The following is an 18232-nucleotide window of genomic DNA, read 5'->3' as shown; positions in this document are numbered from 1 at the left end:
ATAGCATTGATTTATAACCAACACACAGATGTAAAGAGTGTTCAATAGCATTGATTTATAATGTTTCTAACCAACACACAGATGTAAAGAGTGTTCAATAGCATTGATTTATAATGTTTCTAACCAACACACAGATGTAAAGAGTGTTCAATAGCATTGATTTATAATGTTTCTAACCAACACACAGATGTAAAGAGTGTTCAATAGCATTGATTTATAATGTTTCTAACCAACACACAGATGTAAAGAGTGTTCAATAGCATTGATTTATAATGTTTCTAACCAACACACAGATGTAAAGAGTGTTCAATAGCATTGATTTATGGAAAACAAAAACAAAAATGGAGTTAGCTGAATAACTGGTTTCCTCCCGACATTCTTCGCGTTAATTAATATCGATCAAATCACAAAACTGTGCTTAACGATTATTCGATTAATCAGAAAAGTAAATCGACAGAATCATTATTATTTACAATAATGATTGATGATTAATTTCAGCCCTAGTCATACAGTATAAATGAAATAAAACACAAACCAGTCGAATCCAGCAGCGAAGGTGCTCTCTATGGCGGGGGCGATGAGCTTGGCGGAGGTCATGATGTACTTCTCGGCCAGGGATTTCCTGTGAGTCAAACGACACACAAGGGTGGGATATCAGCTAATCTCTTAGTTACGCCAAACATTGCATTCATGTGTTGTTTTCCAAAATGGTAACCATAATAACAATAATAATGGATTTTATTTATAACGCACTTTATATTCGTCAGAATCTCAAAGTGCTACAGCAAATGAATAAAAGCAGAAGAAACAACACACCATTAAAAACATCTAATAGAGAACTATATTCTATGGAAAAACTAACATTCATACTGAGACTACAAGAGGATAAATTCTATAAAAAAATGGGAAAAGTGGAATCTCTTCTCTCAGCCTAGCGATATTGCAATAGAATTTCATTGAATGTTTATTGTAATATGAAAAATGCAGCCTTTTTTTTCTTTCCCGTATTGTCTTGTTAGTTGAGTTTTTGTTTGTGTCTGTTCTTCCTTCAATAAAAATTAAGTGAAAAAAAATAAAAAAAAATCTAATAGAACAGGAACATTTAAAACATAAGGGCAAGGCTATAAAAATGCTTTGGTAAAAAGGAAAGTTTTGAGTCCTCTCTTAAAAGTGTCGACCGACTGTGGGGCTCTCAGGTGGGCCGGGAGAGCGCTCCACAGTTGGGGGGGCGACCGAGCAGAAGGCCCGGTCACCCATGCACGTATGAACTTGTACTACTGTAATGTGTTTGTGTTCAAACTGGTGCTGCAGGGTTTCAACTGATGGCAGGGTATAGCATTGCTTTTTGAGGAGAAGGAGAAAATGTCCGCACACTGATGACAACGTTTCGACCCCTTATGGGTCTTCGTCCATACCTGACGAAGACCCATAAGGGGTCGAAACGTTGTCATCCATAACAAAATCATTCCTGTGGGAGCTACACAACAGTGTGCGGACATTTTCTCCTTCTCCTGTACGTAGCTTTTTTGTTCAGCACCTGAAAGTTTTTTAGAGTTGTGCGTATACTTTCCTTTGAATTCCGTTTCTAGCATTGTAGTCATAGCACTCCATAGTACATATGTATAGCATATTATAGTATATATGTATAGTTTATATGTATAGTTTCATTACAGTATATAGATATTCCACTGTTCCGTTCTTAGCTTACGCATGTTTCATGATAAATGTTTTTTATATATGTGATGTATTCCCATGCTTTTTGTTCTTGCTTAATGTAAATCGCTCTGGATTAAGAGCGTCTGCTAAATGCCTAAATTGTAAATTGTAATTGATTGTATTTTGCTCACCGCTCTCTCTCCATCTGATGAAGCTTGTCATTCTTAATAGCCTCGATCACCATATTTGCTCGGGTGTCGTCCTGAAAAGAGACGAACACACAAAGAGAGAAAAGCATGTGGAGTCAACCGGCCGCTTCGACAGTGATTGATTGATTGATTGATTGAAATATGTATTAACAGTTTGAAGAATTACAGTACATTTCAAGCACTACACTTGTTTACAAGATGGTCCACCTTGTTCAATTCATCAAAACATTTAGAGACGTACAAATAGACACTTCTATATAGCCAAAGAAACATATACAGTGAGGGAGTCAAGAGGAGTTTCACTAATGTTTCAACCAAATACCTTGATATCGATATTGTGGCGATAATGTTGGTTGAGGTGCTGACGAGATATAGGGGCTGGTTTTCAATGACAGCGGAGTGTCTATTCTGTGATTAGGCGCGCACGGCTGGTGTTTTTAACCCATTTAGGCATGACGTTGAAATAAATAAAAAATCTTCTAAATGATGACAATTTTCTGAAAAACCTCATGTTTCTGTACAAGTGGTGCTCAATATTTCATGTCAAGGACGGACCCCAAAAATGTTATGTAATTGGCCACGGACCCCGATCTGAAAATATGTTGTTTCAGGAACCCCTCAGAAGCAAAGATTTGAGTTAAAAACGTTCACTCTGAAAGAATATTCAAAGATTTGAGCCACATTTTCAAGATTTTTCTAAAATAGCTAAATTATAACATAATGATTAAAGGGGGTGTCAGGGGGTGTTTTTGGCTGTGGGACCCAAGCTTTCATCCAATCAGGATAGAGAACAAAAACGAAACCTAAGGTTTTTTGACCCCCAGGGGTTAACTGGGGACAGGGAGGAACTCCTTATATGGTCAGCACACTCTATAGTAGGGAGGATTATCACAACAAAACAAAAAAATAAGTGATATTTGAATTAAGTGAAATCACTGACTCTACCTTTAAAACACCAAAAGGGGTTCCCGCCCAGAATGGGTTAACTGTTCAGAGAGAGTGTGTTTTGGATGAGCATTTTAGAAGAGCTCCTTTTTTTTTAAATGTCCCTTTAAATCTGCGTTCCATAACATGTTTTCTAAATACATATTTGTATTTTGTGGTGTCCGCTGGCCTAGCGGTCCAGGCGCATGCCACATATAGGCTCTGGCCTGACGGCGCGTTGTGTGTTCGAGTCCCGTTCATGACGACCTTTGCTGCGTGTTCACCTCCCCCCCCCCCCCCCCCCCCCGTCTCTCTCTCTCCCTCTTTCCTGTCATTCTTCACTTGTATCTATCAATAAAGGCAGAAAAGCCAAATACAAAATAAATAAATAAAACATTTTGTATTTTGGCCAATATGTATGGCGCAGTATGTTTATACAATACAACTAACATAACTGCATTGGTTGGAGTTGAACTCCCTGCTATGGATAATTATATATCCTGTGGTGACACCTACTGGTTGAAAAGAGGTGTTGCATCAAAGATAAACCACAATGTCTTATTTCTCAAAAGTAGACATTGTAGGTGCAAGTTGTGCAGGGAACCTGGCTTTGAATCCCAGGTAGGTAATCTATGTATTGTATCTAATATATTTTCTGTTTATAAAAAAGTATATATATATATAATTTTTTAATCTGACATGCACATGGATGTGCCCACGGTTATTTATTCTTTCATTTGTCCCTCATCTCTGGCACCTCCTGCACAGTGTTTCTGTTGTAACAGGTGGCATGGATTGCGTTAAATAACGCAACTTTAACATCTTGGCACAGGTAGGCTATGCTGCTTAAAACGTAACCAAACGTTCCTCGTTACTGAACAAACACTTTATAGCAATGATTACTTAAAACATTTTGGGTGTTTTAAGCTATTGAAAAATAGCAGATCTTCAAGCTCGTAGTGCGCCACTCGACGGCACGCTATGAGCTTGTAGGTCTGCTATTTTTGAAAAATCGTGAAAATGTGACGCAAATCTTTGAATATATATTCTTTCACAGCGAACGTTTTAACTCAAACCTTTGCTTCTGCTGGTCCCAATGGAACAACATATTTACAGATGAGGGTCGGCGGCCAATTACACATCATTTTTGGGGTCCTTGACATGAAATATTGAGCACCACTGATACAGAAACATGAGGTATTTCAGAAAACTCCCGGTGGAACATAAGGCTGTGACTATCTGCTTCCATCTGGTCCTATCCTGTGACTATCTGCTTCCATCTGGTCCTATCCTGTGCAGCATGTTGTGCCTCGCCCCATCTTCAGTTCTGAGGTCGTAGCAACGATGACCTTCTGAACGTATAAACTCACGTTGGTGGAGATGTACTTGTCGTCTTCAGTTCTGAGGTCATAGCAGTGATAACTTTCTGAACGTATAAACTCACGTTGGTGGAGATGTACTTGTCTTCAGTTCTGAGGTCATAGCAGTGATAACTTTCTGAACGTATAAACTCACGTTGGTGGAGATGTACTTGTCGTCTTCAGTTCTGAGGTCGTAGAAGCGATGACTTTCTGAACGTATAAACTCACGTTGGTGGAGATGTACTTGTCGTCCTCGTCGACGCCCAGCGGAACACAGATGAGCTTCTGGAAGGCCTTCTTCATCTTGTCGCGGTCTCCGATGGCGTAGTAGCAGAGGATGAGGTTGAAGCCCGTCTTGATGTTGGGGCTCTCGCTCATGATGTGCTCGAAGGAGGTGATGGCGTCCGAGTACTGGCCCATGCGCACGAAGACCACGCCGATGTTCTGCATGATCCGGATCCTCATCTCCTTGTGCGTGTTGGGGATCTGGTCCAGCGCCATGCGGTAGAACTTGATGGCCTTCAGGTAGTTCTTCTGCTTGAAGTAGATGTTGGCCATGTTGACCTTGAGGCGCCCTGGAGAGACACAGAGAGAAAAGGATAGTTACAGCAGGTGATTTATTTCTATGGGGTTATGTTTTAGGGCAGACAGACAGAGAGAAAGGGATAGTGACAGCAGGTGTATTATTTCTATGGGGTTATGTTTTAGGGCAGACAGACAGAGAGAAAGGGATAGTGACAGCAGGTGTTTTATTTCTATGGGGTTATGTTTTAGGGCAGACAGACAGAGAGAAAAGGATAGTGACAGCAGGTGTTTTATGTCTATGGGGTTATGTTTTAGGGCAGACAGACAGAGAGAAAAGGATAGTGACAGCAGGTGTTTTATTTCTATGGGGTTATGTTTTAGGGCAGACAGAGAGAAAAGGATAGTGACAGCAGGTGTTTTATATCTATGGGGTTATGTTTTAGGGCAGACAGACAGAGAGAAAAGGATAGTGACAGCAGGTGTTTTATTTCTATGGGGTTATGTTTTAGGGCAGACAGAGAGAAAAGGATAGTGACAGCAGGTGTTTTATATCTATGGGGTTATGTTTTAGGGCAGACAGACAGAGAGAAAAGGATAGTGACAGCAGGTGATTTATTTCTATGGGGTTATGTTTTAGGGCAGAGAGACAGAGAGAAAAGGATAGTGACAGCAGGTGCTTTATTTCTATGGGGTTATGTTTTAGGGCAGAGAGACAGAGAGAAGGGATAGTGACAGCAGGTGTTTTATTTCTATGGGGTTATGTTTTAGGGCAGACAGACAGAGAGAAAAGGATAGTGACAGCAGGTGATTTATTTCTATGGGGTTATGTTTTAGGGCAGAGAGACAGAGAGAAGGGATAGTGACAGCAGGTGTTTTATTTCTATGGGGTTATGTTTTAGGGCAGACAGACAGAGAGAAGGGATAGTGACAGCAGGTGTTTTATTTCTATGGGGTTATGTTTTAGGGCAGAGAGACAGAGAGAAAAGGATAGTTACAGCAGGTGTTTTATTTCTATGGGGTTATGTTTTAGGGCAGACAGACAGAGAGAAAGGGATAGTGACAGCAGGTGTTTTATTTCTATGGGGTTATGTTTTAGGGCAGACAGACAGAGAGAAGGGATAGTTATTCTATGGGATTATGTTTTAGGGCTGCTAGTGGCAAATATGAAATGTGGTAGTGTGTGCTGGGGCTTTCACTTCTAGTCATTTTGACTAGTTTACTACTAGTAAACTAGTTGTTTAACTACATATGTGTTTTTTTTTGGAAATAAATATTTGTACATTTAAAAGCTCTGTACATTGGTGACTATAACTATAATTTACAAAGAAAACTAGTCAACTAGTACCAACAAGGTCGACTAGTGGATTTACTAGTCGACTAGTTGAATAGTCGACTATTCAAGCATGAGTGTATTTCAAACAAAGTGTTTTTTGACTGGGGGGTCATATTTTGACAGCAGCAACTGCCCGTCATAATTCCACATCTAAGTATGTATTGGACAGTAGTATTAAAGAGTGTTACTGTGCACAAAAACATTGGTAGCATTACAAATTAAATACAAAAAAAAACCCCTACTTATTCAATTTCTTCCCCCTCCATTTCCCATTCCAATTGCATTTTGTCTCATAGCCTACTGTATAATGTAACGACAGCTCCGCTATATCCCAAAGCCCCCCTCAGGTACATTACAACATTTAAACTATTTTCAGCAATGGTATCATTTTTTTCCCGGTGGGTAGATCTTGTTTTTGAAAGTAGCTCTCACGTCAAAACTGTGTGGGCACCCCCTGCCCTAGTGTGTGCATGTTTGAGATTTACAGAGAAGAGCGTGGAAGCGATCCGATTTCCAAAATCATTTGTGGATTTAAAAACGTCTGCAGTGTGAGGTGAGCCCAGCTTCCCATCATCAGAGGTATGCCCAATGTATGCAGCGCCGTGTAAGTAAGTAAGTAAGTAAATTTTATTTATGTAGCACCTTTCACAGAGAGGACTCACAAAGTGCTTTACATACAATAAAAATACAGAACAAGGTAACAAGCAAAACAATGCAGATAAAACATGTGCTGTACAATTCAGCTCAACAGGACAACAATATGATCATCATACGTACATCATAAATCAAAAGGTAGGTTAATTAAGTTCAGGTTGAACCATCCACAAATGCTTGTTTAAAAAGAAATGTTTTGAGGCTATTTTTAAAAATGCCCACAGAGGAGGAAAATCTCAGTGCTAGTGGGAGAGCGTTCCAAAGTTTGGCCGTGCACAGGAAATAGCAGACCTAGCAAAGCCCAGGACCCGTCGCCCATGTTCTCAGCTAGGTCGACTGTTTCCGGCGCGCGACGAAGCGTGTTGTACTGTGATATGGAATGGATTCCCCTGAGTCTGCAATAAAGAATCAATCAATCATCAATCATCATGCATCGGGCCGCGTACGGTACTCACCCGCATTACTGAACATCTTGTTCTTCACGATGACCTGGTAGGTGTTCAGAGCCTCTGGGCACATGTCGTTATTAGCGTACTGGTTAGCTAGATTGAACAGAACCTGCAATAGAAGACAAAAGCATACAGTATTATTATTATTAGGCCCGTCACAATCTTTACTTAAAACCATTTCGACCTGAGGACGATTCTACAAAATGTCTTCTAAATCCTGACCAGTTTTCTCGAAAAACCCCATGTTTCTATGTCAGTCGTTCTCAAACATTTTCATGTCAAGGACCCCAAGAATTATATGTACATGGGAGGAACTCACAGAGTACGTGAGGTCTAGATTAATGTGGTCTCCATGGGAGGAACTCACAGAGTACGTGAGGTCTAGATTAATGTGGTCTCCCTGTTAGAGAGGTGGTCTACATGGGAGGAACTCACAGAGTACGTGAGGTCTAGATTAATGTGGTCTCCCTGTTAGAGAGGCGGTCTACATGGGAGGAACTCACAGAGTACGTGAGGTCTAGATTAATGTGGTCTCCCTGTTAGAGAGGTGGTCTACATGGGAGGAACTCACAGAGTACGTGAGGTCTAGATTAATGTGGTCTCCGTTAGAGAGGTGGTCTACATGGGAGGAACTCACAGAGTACGTGAGGTCTAGATTAATGTGGTCTCCCTGTTAGAGAGGTGGTCTACATGGGAGGAACTCACAGAGTACGTGAGGTCTAGATTAATGTGGTCTCCCTGTTAGAGAGGTGGTCTACATGGGAGGAACTCACAGAGTACGTGAGGTCTAGATTAATGTGGTCTCCGTTAGAGAGGTGGTCTACATGGGAGGAACTCACAGAGTACGTGAGGTCTAGATTAATGTGGTCTCCCTGTTAGAGAGGTGGTCTACATGGGAGGAACTCACAGAGTACGTGAGGTCTAGATTAATGTGGTCTCCGTTAGAGAGGTGGTCTACATGGGAGGAACTCACAGAGTACGTGAGGTCTAGATTAATGTGGTCTCCGTTAGAGAGGTGGTCTACATGGGAGGAACTCACAGAGTACGTGAGGTCTAGATTAATGTGGTCTCCGTTAGAGAGGTGGTCTACATGGGAGGAACTCACAGAGTACGTGAGGTCTAGATTAATGTGGTCTCCGTTGCCGGTCTGCTCTCTCTGTCTCACCAGGGCTCTCTCCTTTCTCCCTGCCTCTTTGGCCTTTTCAAGGGCCTGGAAAAAGACACACGGTCACATTATATACTGTACTGTTATCAGTGTTCATACTGTACATGCTCACGCACGCACACAACTGTACACACTAGGCATGTAACGATTCAGTCAACTCACGATACGATTTTTCACGATATTAAAATATATATATTTTTTAAAGAAAAGTTTATGTTTTTTAAATTTTATATAATGCATCTCCCCCCCTGAGATTTTTTATTTAACTACATTGCAAAAGAAGTAGCATTACTTTTGACAGTGCAAAAGCACTTGAATATGCTCACATTTCACATAATAATAATAATAATGAATTGCATTTTTATAGAGCTTTTCCAAGTGCTCAAAGCGCTTTACAATGGTTCATTCATTCATACATTGGGAGGTGAAGCGGCGAACAGTCGACGCCAGCGTCCTCACTTCACATCACACACCAGCCACCCTAAAAAAATAGGGGGGTGATATTTGTATTTCAATGAATTGATTCGTATCGTCTGGATTAATATCGATATATATTGATATACGATATATCGTTACATGCCTAGCCTAGTACACACACACACACACACACACACACACAAAATCAAGAGAGCTAATCACCTACATTCCAGAAGAACAATTTCCAATGCCAAAAAACACAATTAAATCGCGATTATTTGTGCGACAATGAATCATGAACTAATGTGTAAAGGTGACAGTGAATGACAGAGTCTGACCAGCTGAGGGGCGACCAGGCTGTGTGCCAAACAGCTCTCCTCGATCAGGTCGTTCACTTTCCTCTCCAGGATCTTGATCTTCTCCTCAGGCCTGCAAGATCATCATCAGGGTGTTATGGTTCTGAACATGTATTATTCTATACTGATACTCTTTAGAAGAATAAAAAAATCATACACATTTTGAATAAAATATCTATAGGGTTAGGGTTTGACTTTACACAGAGTTAGTGTTATTAAAGTTACAAACGTTTTATTTGAAAAAATTCAGGATAAGAACCCAGATCTGTTTTGGATGTCTGAGTGTTTTATGTTAAATTGGTGGTTCAGTAATGAAGTTTTTGTTTTTGGAAAATTCATAGAGAAGGCATGTCAGTTACGTTGGAGAACGATGTATCCATGAGTCTATTTGTGTATATGTATTATTATATATGTACAATTTTGTGAGTGTCTTGTAAGCCCGTGCGGGCTGGGCATCTTATGATGTAGGACACTTTAATAAAAACTCTATCTATCTATCTACAAGCCAAGAGAAATACATCGTGGCCTGAACTGAAGTCAGTTGTGGCTACCTGAGAATTTAATTCATGGTCTGTCAAGATTTGTCATGATTTGACTGATATATCAGGGAAGTAGTTTCGTTTACACCTGAGAAAACCTGAAAGTTGTCTGTTTTTCAGGTATTATTATTATTATATATAAACGGTGTGGTTTAATTAAGACTGAAGGCGAAAACATACGTGTCGTCGTTGTTGGGCTCCAGGGGAGGTGCCGGTCCTTTGGACTGGCCCAGTGGGTCAAAAGTTGAGCCTGGAAATGGTCAACAAAAATGTTGTGTTCTATGTTGCATCATGTGGTATTTCATGAAGATATCCATGTCAACTTTGAACGATTGTAACCATATAGGTTGCGTTTTCTTTTTCGTTTTGCCAATTCTCCTCCCCCGAATAGGTCATGTCTACTGCGGCCCCTGACGCCGACACTCCTTCACTGTTGGCCTGGGTAACAGACAGTGTGCCAATGTGATCCTCTTTACCCCGTTGAGGGGCACATAGGGCTTTCACCAGAGCTCTTTGCTTTCCTCCAGCTCATTTCAATGTTCTTAAGGACAGTGGCCTGTCTCGTGGTGTTATCTGTGTCTTTTCTAAGGGTGTGGCCTATCCAGTTCCACTTTCTCCTTTTGATGGTACTCTAGCTATACTGTCCTATTTTGTGATCCTCCATAACTCCCTCTGTGGTCTTCCATGTTTCAGAGTCATAGAGCAGGACAGTCTTCGTGTCGATGTTGAAGATCTGTAGCTTGGTGTTCTTAGAGAGTTGTTTGGATAGCCCAGATCGTCCGCAAGATCCTAAATGCCAGCTGTGCTTTGCCGATTCTAAGCTCTATATATACACCCATCTGCTCCTCTATCCCAGCTGATGTTGCTCCCTATAGGTAAGTGAATACGTCTTCTATATCCTAGGAGGTTCCACAGCACTTCCCTGTCTAGACTGTAGAAAATACTTTTTCAAAATCCACAACATTTTACATAGAGGGAGGTTTGCCATTCTACACGCTGTTCTATGATAATTCTCAGGGTTGCAATAGAGTCTGTATGTGATATTTCCTAAACCCAGCTTGCTCTTTTCTTAGCTTTTTTTCTCTAGGCCGGGGTTTCATGCCCATTGAAAACGTCTGACTGTGACTCCACTCTGACCACAGTCTGCTAAATAACAGGTACCTCTGGTCAGTAACACCTATCTCTGGTCAAACATCTGCCTGTGACTCCACTCTGACCACTGTCTGCTAAATAACAGGTACCTCTGGTCAGTAACACCTACCTCTGGTCAGTAACACCTACCTCTGGTCAGTAACACCTACCTCTGGTCAGTAACACCTACCTCTGGTCAAAGACGAGGTGTAACCAGCGGCTCTGACTGCAGTCATAGGTCTTGATACTCCATCCTGGCATACCGTGCATGAAGGACATGAGGTTTTTGTTATGTTATTTATCAGTAAAGCATAGCTCGCCTTACCTATCTGAAATTCAGTACCTAAGTAGGCCATTATGCTTTACTTTAATCATTTAGTGTACACAAAATACACCTCTGTGACTGACTCCAATAAGCAAAAGCAGTTCAAATGCACTCTCTGACACATAAAGCCTGACTCATAAATACAGCACCTCGCATGACGGTGTCACGATGCGACACATTCTGAGCTTCTAATAGACTTGTAGATGTGCTAGTTTGTAAATTAATTCGAAGAAATGTGCCTGACATGCCCACAATAGGGATGCGCGTGTGTGCGTGCGTGCGTGTGTGTGTGTGTGTGTGTGTGTTTGAGAAAGAAGAATCATTGTAATAAATACACAGTATAATGCCGTCTCACCTGCACAGCTCCAGTCATGGGTCTGCCCATTGAAGACACCATAGCCGTTCGAGACTGCAAGGCACAACGTTTACAAGATTAAAAACCTTTGCCCTCAAAAACGTTTTTGTTTATCAAGTCTTTGACTTTTTCGGATGTCATCTTGAATACCGGTAGTCTATCTCTATCCTAATGGCTAAAATAAGACCTTTTTTTAAATCAGAGAGATGCAGAAGTACTTGTACAGTACATGCTTTTATCACAAGCCGACTAGACTATTGCAACTCCCTTTTTACAGGACTACCCAAAAAATCTATAAAAAAATTACAAATAATCCAGAACGCTAGAATACTAGAATATGCTAGAATGCTAACAAACACCAGAAGAAGAGATCACATTAGTCCAGTCCTGTCAACATTACATTGGTTACCAGTAGCATTTAGAATAGATTTTAAAGCACTTTTATTTGTATATAAAGCACTTAATAACCCAACACCTTCATACATTAAGGATTCCATACATTTTTATGTTCCCACTAGAACACTCAGGTCTTCATCCACTCTTCTTTTAAAATTACCAAAAGCTCAACATGGGAACACTGTTCCAAGTTGTGGAACACACTACCACTGCACATTAAAAGGGCGACCTCCCTTGATGTTTTTAAGAGAAAGCTGAAAACTTGGCATTTGGCATTTGTTTAGTTTTATCTTGTTTTCATATTCTATGTTCTGGTACAAATTTCCTTACCATTTTTATTTTTTTAGTTTTGTATTGCTATTTTTATTTGCTAATTGTATATATTGTGTATTGTAATGATTGACCTCCTGCTTGTTTCCGGCATTCCGCTGCTTGTTATTTTTTATGTGAAGCACTTTGAGTTTCAAGGCATCAAAGGCAAGCATCCAGATCACTAAACTTACTCCGAAAGATGTCCCAATAGGCCGACCGCCAATGGCTGTCCCTGGAAACTTGGCAGTCATCTGGGAAAGAAAAGCCTAAGTTACTGCTGTAACTGTTCAAACAAACAACTTCATATTATATTCTTCTTTAGACAAAGTCTTCTTGTTAAACACCGACTACATATACACTAGATCACGGTTTACCAGCTCACTAGAGAGCTTGTAGATCCGCTGTTTTTGGTGAATGTTCCCCCCCAGAATAGGGATGCTGGCGTTCAAGTGGTAACTTGAAGTATAAAGTACATTTCAGTCCTATAATGGACACGGATATTGTCTGAAGTTTTCTTACTGACATACCGTATCTCAAGGGGAATGATTTACATGTGTACTGTAATATACCGGTACTGTACATGTGTACTGTAATATCATGACATAGATGTACAAGGTGCTATAATTCATAGGTGCCGTGGCTGAGAAAAGCTATTCAACAGGGGTGCCCTCCCTGAGCCAAACGTTTGAGAATCACGTGCACTAGATAACTACATGAACGTCAGCATACGCAGCGGCGGTGGCTCAGGGGTAGAGTGGCCGGATGGTAACCGCAAGGTTGCCAGTTCGAACCCTGTGGGCTCCCCCAGAGTTAGTGTCAAAGTGTCCTTGAGCAAGACCCTCTGAACCCCTAATTGCTCCTGATGTGCTGGTTGGTGCCTTGCATGGTTTCTGCCGCCAACGGTGGCCGAACGGTCTTGATATCGGAAGGTCGCTAGTTCTTATCCCCGGACTGGCACGTTTAAATTACCACCGTTGAAGTGCCCTTGGACAAGGCATTGAACCTCTACCATGAAATGTTCTATGAGCAGGGCCTGGCTGTAAACAAGTTCTTGAGCTTAGTCCAGTTACCCTGGGTAAACATAGTAACTTTGCTTTGCCTTGCCATCGGTGTATGAATGTGTGTGTGAATAAGTGAATTGATGCACAATCTATGTAAAGCGCCTTGGATAAAGGCGCTATATAAATGCACCATTTATTTACCATGTCAAATGTCAACCAGTCTCTCTCTCATATAAATCAGAACAGAGTTTAAAGAGTGTGGACTTACAGGAGGTCTTCTTCCATGACTTGTCCTCACTGCTTGCTGAAAGCCTGCGTCATTGTCCAGCTCCTGGAATATAATAATAATATGGTTGATAATTAAAAGGTAGGGTAAAGTGATATGTTTTAGTTAACTTAACACAAAACATAATCGTTAAAGGGGTCCCCCGTCCCTCCAGCTCTCGTTGCTGTCAGGAGTAAACCTCATAACTCCATTTTTGAGGGTTTTTTTCTGCCATAAATCAGTGCTATTGAACACCCTTCACATCTGTGTGTTGTTTCGAAAATATTGAAACAATGGGAAGTAGAAGAAATTGAAAATCTGAGTGTACAAATGGAAGCAATTGTTCCATTTGATTTTACAATATACTGTAAATTGGGGGTCCCAGAGATAGAAATGCCATTGTATGGGGGTCCGTAGACTAATAATCCATGTCAAACTGGGGGTCCTTGAAATGAATATGGTTGAGAATCACTGCTAAGAATCTTCTCTTATGGGGGTCCCTGGCATATCTTTTCAAATGGGGAGGGGGGGGGGGTCCTCGGGCTAATTAGTGTCAATTTGGGTGTCCTTGACATAAAAAAGTTTGGGAACCACTGGACTATAAACAAAAGAGATAATGCAATATGTTGTTGTTGTTGTACAGTTGACTTACCTCGGAGTCAAAAGTTGGGTTATAGTCGTTGTACCCAGAATAAAGATCCTCCTCCTCTTCGGCCAGATGCACATGTTCCATCATGACGTATTAAACACAACTATTGTTAATATTGTTGTTATCAATAAGACGGCTTGGTAAATACATAGATGTATCACCTTTAACGTACGGTTAAAAAGAAAAAGCCATCATCGGCTGTTATAATTTCTAGCTTTCTTAAACCGTTTGTTGTCGTCCATGCAGTGCAGTCCCACAATGCAAAGCGACATGGGCGGGACATATTCCCTCGCCTGGCTTCTGGGTTGGTCGGAAGGCCTGTCAATCATTAGTTTGCGCTAATGTGATTGGTCATATTCCTGTCCGTCGTTGCTAAGATACCACTGGAAGCGGTGTTACTGTGAACGAGCGCGCGCGCACGCACGCTCATGATGATTATAACTCATTAATATTTATGATATAATAAAGCCCGTTTCATACTTCGTCGCACATACGAAGTAGGTTTCTTCTTCTCTTTATAATGAATGGCAATGGTTGGTTATATAGGGCGAATTTGGTCTCTGTCTTTAGCCTAATAGACTCTCGATGATGCATTTTATAATCGAATCTGGCATGGATTGAAATTGTCAGAAAAGATTAAAAAAAATACATCGAAAATACATTTATTCTGTCTCATTGTATCAGGGAGACAGATGGTGTGTCTCTTTCTGTCTGTCTCACTTTTCCCACTCGAAAGAAAACACACAAAATGTGAAAACACAACTAGCAAACGCGGATCAAATGTTCTTTTTCCTTTTTCTTTGTTTTTTAACCTTTTAGCGCACCGTAGTCACCGCCTCCTAGTCCTAACTGTAGATCATGTGACAGTGGAGTGTGCATGAAGTGAACACACATAACAGTAACACATTCTGCTGGTCTGGTGCTCTGAGGGCTGAACGAACAGCCACAAATAACGGGTTAAAAATGAGCTCAACTGACGGGAAGACAATCACTGTCATTGGCAGGTCAGTAAATACCGTCAGAGTTCTGTAACTTCTGTGTTAAAAAGTGAACCTGCATGCCTATATATGCCTCATATGTATAATGTATCTGTCATGGCATTGTTGTAACTTACAACAGCATCTGACTGTCTGACTGTGGCTTCCCTGACTTAATTGTACATTTCAGATTGATAACATGAATGAATTCTGATTGTGCTAAATGTCTCTCCGGTTGTGAAATTGATTGATTGATTGATTGATTAACAGTTTGCTGAATTACAGTACATTTCAAACTTTAAAGCATTACACTTGTTTACAATATAGGGCCCACCAATCTCTACTATAGCCCACCATTCTTTCTATAATATTCTGTATTACTGTCCTATAACATGCTACACTACTGTATACTGTATACAGTACATGATCACACTTTTAATAATTTGGTCTTATTTGTTGGGGCAAAATGTGGAGAGAGAACTCGTACAGGATAAACATCATAAACATCATGAATGTTTTTCGATGAATTGAGTACAGTACATGCTGCCAATGGGAAACAAGCCGAAAGGCTTTTTCTTTGATTCATCCTTTTAGCAGACCTTGTACTGTACTGTACTGTACTGTACTGTACTGTACTGTACTGTACTGTACTGTACTGTACTTCCCATGTAGAGCCATGGGAGCCCATTTTGGTGTCGGCATCATGTTATGCTTTAACTATTGAAAAATAGCAGATCTACAAGCTCATAGCGCGCCACGACTGACATTTTTAGAATCTGATCTCAGGTCAGAATGGGTTAATCAGACCAGTAGTGTGTCCAGTGGAAACCTCGTATGAATCTGATCTCAGGTCAGAATGGGTTAATAAAGTATACAATCTGTCAAGCATAAGGCACAGCAGCCAACATTGGAACTGGCCCTGCACACAACGAGCTGAGATAAATGATATAGGCTATCACAACACGTTCAGGTTTACCTTCACGTCTCTCCCCACATTCTGTTAACGTCCAACACAGGAAGGATGGCACCGTATTTGGGCCTGTGTTGTTGTGCAACATCAACATGATCATGTGGAGTTGAGCCAGGTTTACATTTTAACCCCCAGATCCTGTTGTTCACGATTACTGCAGACTAGACGAGTTTGTTTCTTGTGACTCCTCCTCACCTCTCAGTCCTCATATACTGTACGGTACATGCATGTGACTCCTCACCTCAGTCATCGTACATGCATGATGTGTACAGTGTATGTATAGTCTTTCTGAGTTACAGACAGTAGGCCTGACCTAAAAAAAAAATCTGTTTTCTGAAATAAATATTTTCACGATTTTTCAAAAATAGCACACCTACAAGCTCGTAGCGCGCCACTCGGTGGCGCGCTATGAGCTTGTAGATCTGTTGTTTTTCAATAGCAAAATTATAACATGTTTAAAACACCAAAAGGGGTTAACTTCCCGCCCAAAATGGGTTAAAACTAAAAGAAGTACTTGCGTCAGTAATTCTTCATACTGTAACAATCTAAAAACACAAAACTGTTGCTTTTGAAGTCAATTCAAATCAACAATCAATGGGGTTTCCCCATTCCCTAAAATGGCCTATATGTGACATGCGCCTGGACCACTAGGCCAGCGGGTGCCACTGTACAACCACATTTTAACCAATATATTCCCATGTTATCACTCAGTATGTTATATTACATTTTCTTTTCAATACTCATACCAGGACACACAGGAAATACATTTCTTCCCACATTTATGTGGCAGTTATGAATGAAAATGCCATAATAGTGAAGTTTGAGTATGTAACTTACAGCCAGGTGGTTTTATCAATCGAATGCGACGTGTGACATTATCATCAAAACCGGAAGTTATGCAGGAACGCCTACTGAGTGGTAAAAAAAACTACTGTCTGGCCTTGACAGCCCAGACATCCACACAGAAAAGTCCTATCTGATTGCATTAAACAACATTACACAATGTTAAACTCGATGTGCCACTTGATGGGCCATTCACTTTAAGCATGCGCATGCCCTCTATAGCTGCAGGCTGTCCTCTATCGCTTCACTTGTGCTGTAGGAGTGCAACAGTATAGATCAAACTAATCAATTCAATCAAATAATCAGCACTTTCATCTATTTATAATTGTTTTATTTTATTTATTTTGACTACAAGATCCTTCTCCATACTTTCAAGGCCATCCATAACCTCGCCCCCCCATACCTGTCTGACCTTGTCCACATCAACATCCCCACCCGGTCTCTCAGGTCTGCCTCCTCCCTCACCCTGAAAGTCCTCCCAGCCCGTCTGTCCACCATGAGGTCAAGAGCCTTCAGCCGCTCTGCCCCTCACCTCTGGAACTCCCTCCCCCCTGACATCAGAAACATGGACTCTATCACCACTTTCCAAACCCACCTCAAAACCCACCTGTTTAGGCAGGCCTATGACCCTGCATGACCTGTCTGCTGCAAGCTGTGTTTTTGTTCTGCTTTTAACTGTTCTGCTTTTAACTTGTACTGTTTTAACCTGTACGGCGACCTTGAGTGCCTTGAAAGGCGCCTTATAAATAAAATGTATTATTATTATTATTATTAGAGGAAAAGTAAAAAAAATCCCAAATGATCTGTGTGTGCGTGTGCGTGTGCGTGTGTGTGTGTGTGTGTGTGTGCGTGCGTGTTCGTGTGCGTGCGTCAGTGGGCTGATAGGCCGTTCCTGGGCGATGGTGTTCGCCAGCGGAGGCTACAGAGTGAGGATCTACGACAACCAGGCAGGACTGGCAGCCAAGGCCATCACAGAGATCAAGTCAGTATGAACGTAAATGTTGTGACCTTTACCGGTAGTAATGTACATGTTGTGACTTTACCGGTAGTAATGTACATGTTGTGTTGTGACATTTACCGGTAGCTGGATCGGCAAATAGATTTGGTGTAGAGGGGACCAAGTATATACCTTTGGGGCGACCCCTGTCAACTGGTTTTAACCCATTCTGGTGTTTTAAGCATTATGTTATACTTTAGCTATTGAAAAATAGCAGATCTACAAGCTCATAGCGCGGCACCGAGTGCCGTGCTATCTGCTATCTTTTGAAAAATCGTGAAAATGCGTCACAAATCTTTGAATATATATTCTTTCACAGCGAACGTTCTTTTTTAACTCAAATCTTTGCTCCTGCAGAGGGTTCCTGGAATAACATTATTTTCAGATGGGGGGGTCGGTGGCCAAATACAGATAATTCTGGGG

General features: G+C 41.1%; 2 protein-coding genes across 3 annotated transcripts in view; one reads left to right on the top strand and one right to left on the bottom strand.

Annotated features, from left to right (window-relative positions):
• Window positions 1-14245, bottom strand: part of ift88 (intraflagellar transport 88 homolog) — a 40945-nt gene extending 26700 nt beyond the window's left edge. Inside the window, exons 1-12 of one of the 2 annotated variants that reach the window (XM_080786220.1) lie at window positions 14026-14245; window positions 13377-13439; window positions 12299-12358; window positions 11400-11453; window positions 10910-10973; window positions 9769-9838; window positions 9032-9122; window positions 8217-8321; window positions 7118-7220; window positions 4379-4725; window positions 1848-1918; window positions 536-622 (exon numbers count right to left, since the gene is read on the bottom strand). In XM_080786220.1, the coding sequence (XP_080642346.1) occupies window positions 536-622; window positions 1848-1918; window positions 4379-4725; window positions 7118-7220; window positions 8217-8321; window positions 9032-9122; window positions 9769-9838; window positions 10910-10973; window positions 11400-11453; window positions 12299-12358; window positions 13377-13439; window positions 14026-14109 (1199 nt within the window). In that variant the 5' untranslated portion in view covers window positions 14110-14245. Of the gene's footprint in view, window positions 1-535; window positions 623-1847; window positions 1919-4378; window positions 4726-7117; window positions 7221-7430; window positions 7454-8216; window positions 8322-9031; window positions 9123-9768; window positions 9839-10909; window positions 10974-11399; window positions 11454-12298; window positions 12359-13376; window positions 13440-14025 lie in introns of those variants that run through there. The other variant, XM_080786221.1, reaches the window with a different exon arrangement.
• Window positions 14246-14903: 658 nt separating this feature from the next.
• Window positions 14904-18232, top strand: part of cryl1 (crystallin, lambda 1) — a 35999-nt gene continuing 32670 nt past the window's right edge. The window contains exons 1-2 of the mRNA XM_080785683.1: window positions 14904-15026; window positions 17687-17794. Coding sequence (XP_080641809.1) covers window positions 14986-15026; window positions 17687-17794 — 149 coding nt within the window. The 5' untranslated portion in view covers window positions 14904-14985. The remainder of the gene's footprint in view (window positions 15027-17686; window positions 17795-18232) is intronic.

The sequence above is a fragment of the Protomyctophum bolini genome, assembly GCF_963924005.1.
Source record: "Protomyctophum bolini genome assembly, chromosome: 16".
In the NCBI taxonomy this organism is placed as follows: domain Eukaryota; kingdom Metazoa; phylum Chordata; class Actinopteri; order Myctophiformes; family Myctophidae; genus Protomyctophum; species Protomyctophum bolini.
This window is presented reverse-complemented; position numbering and strand designations above follow the sequence as displayed.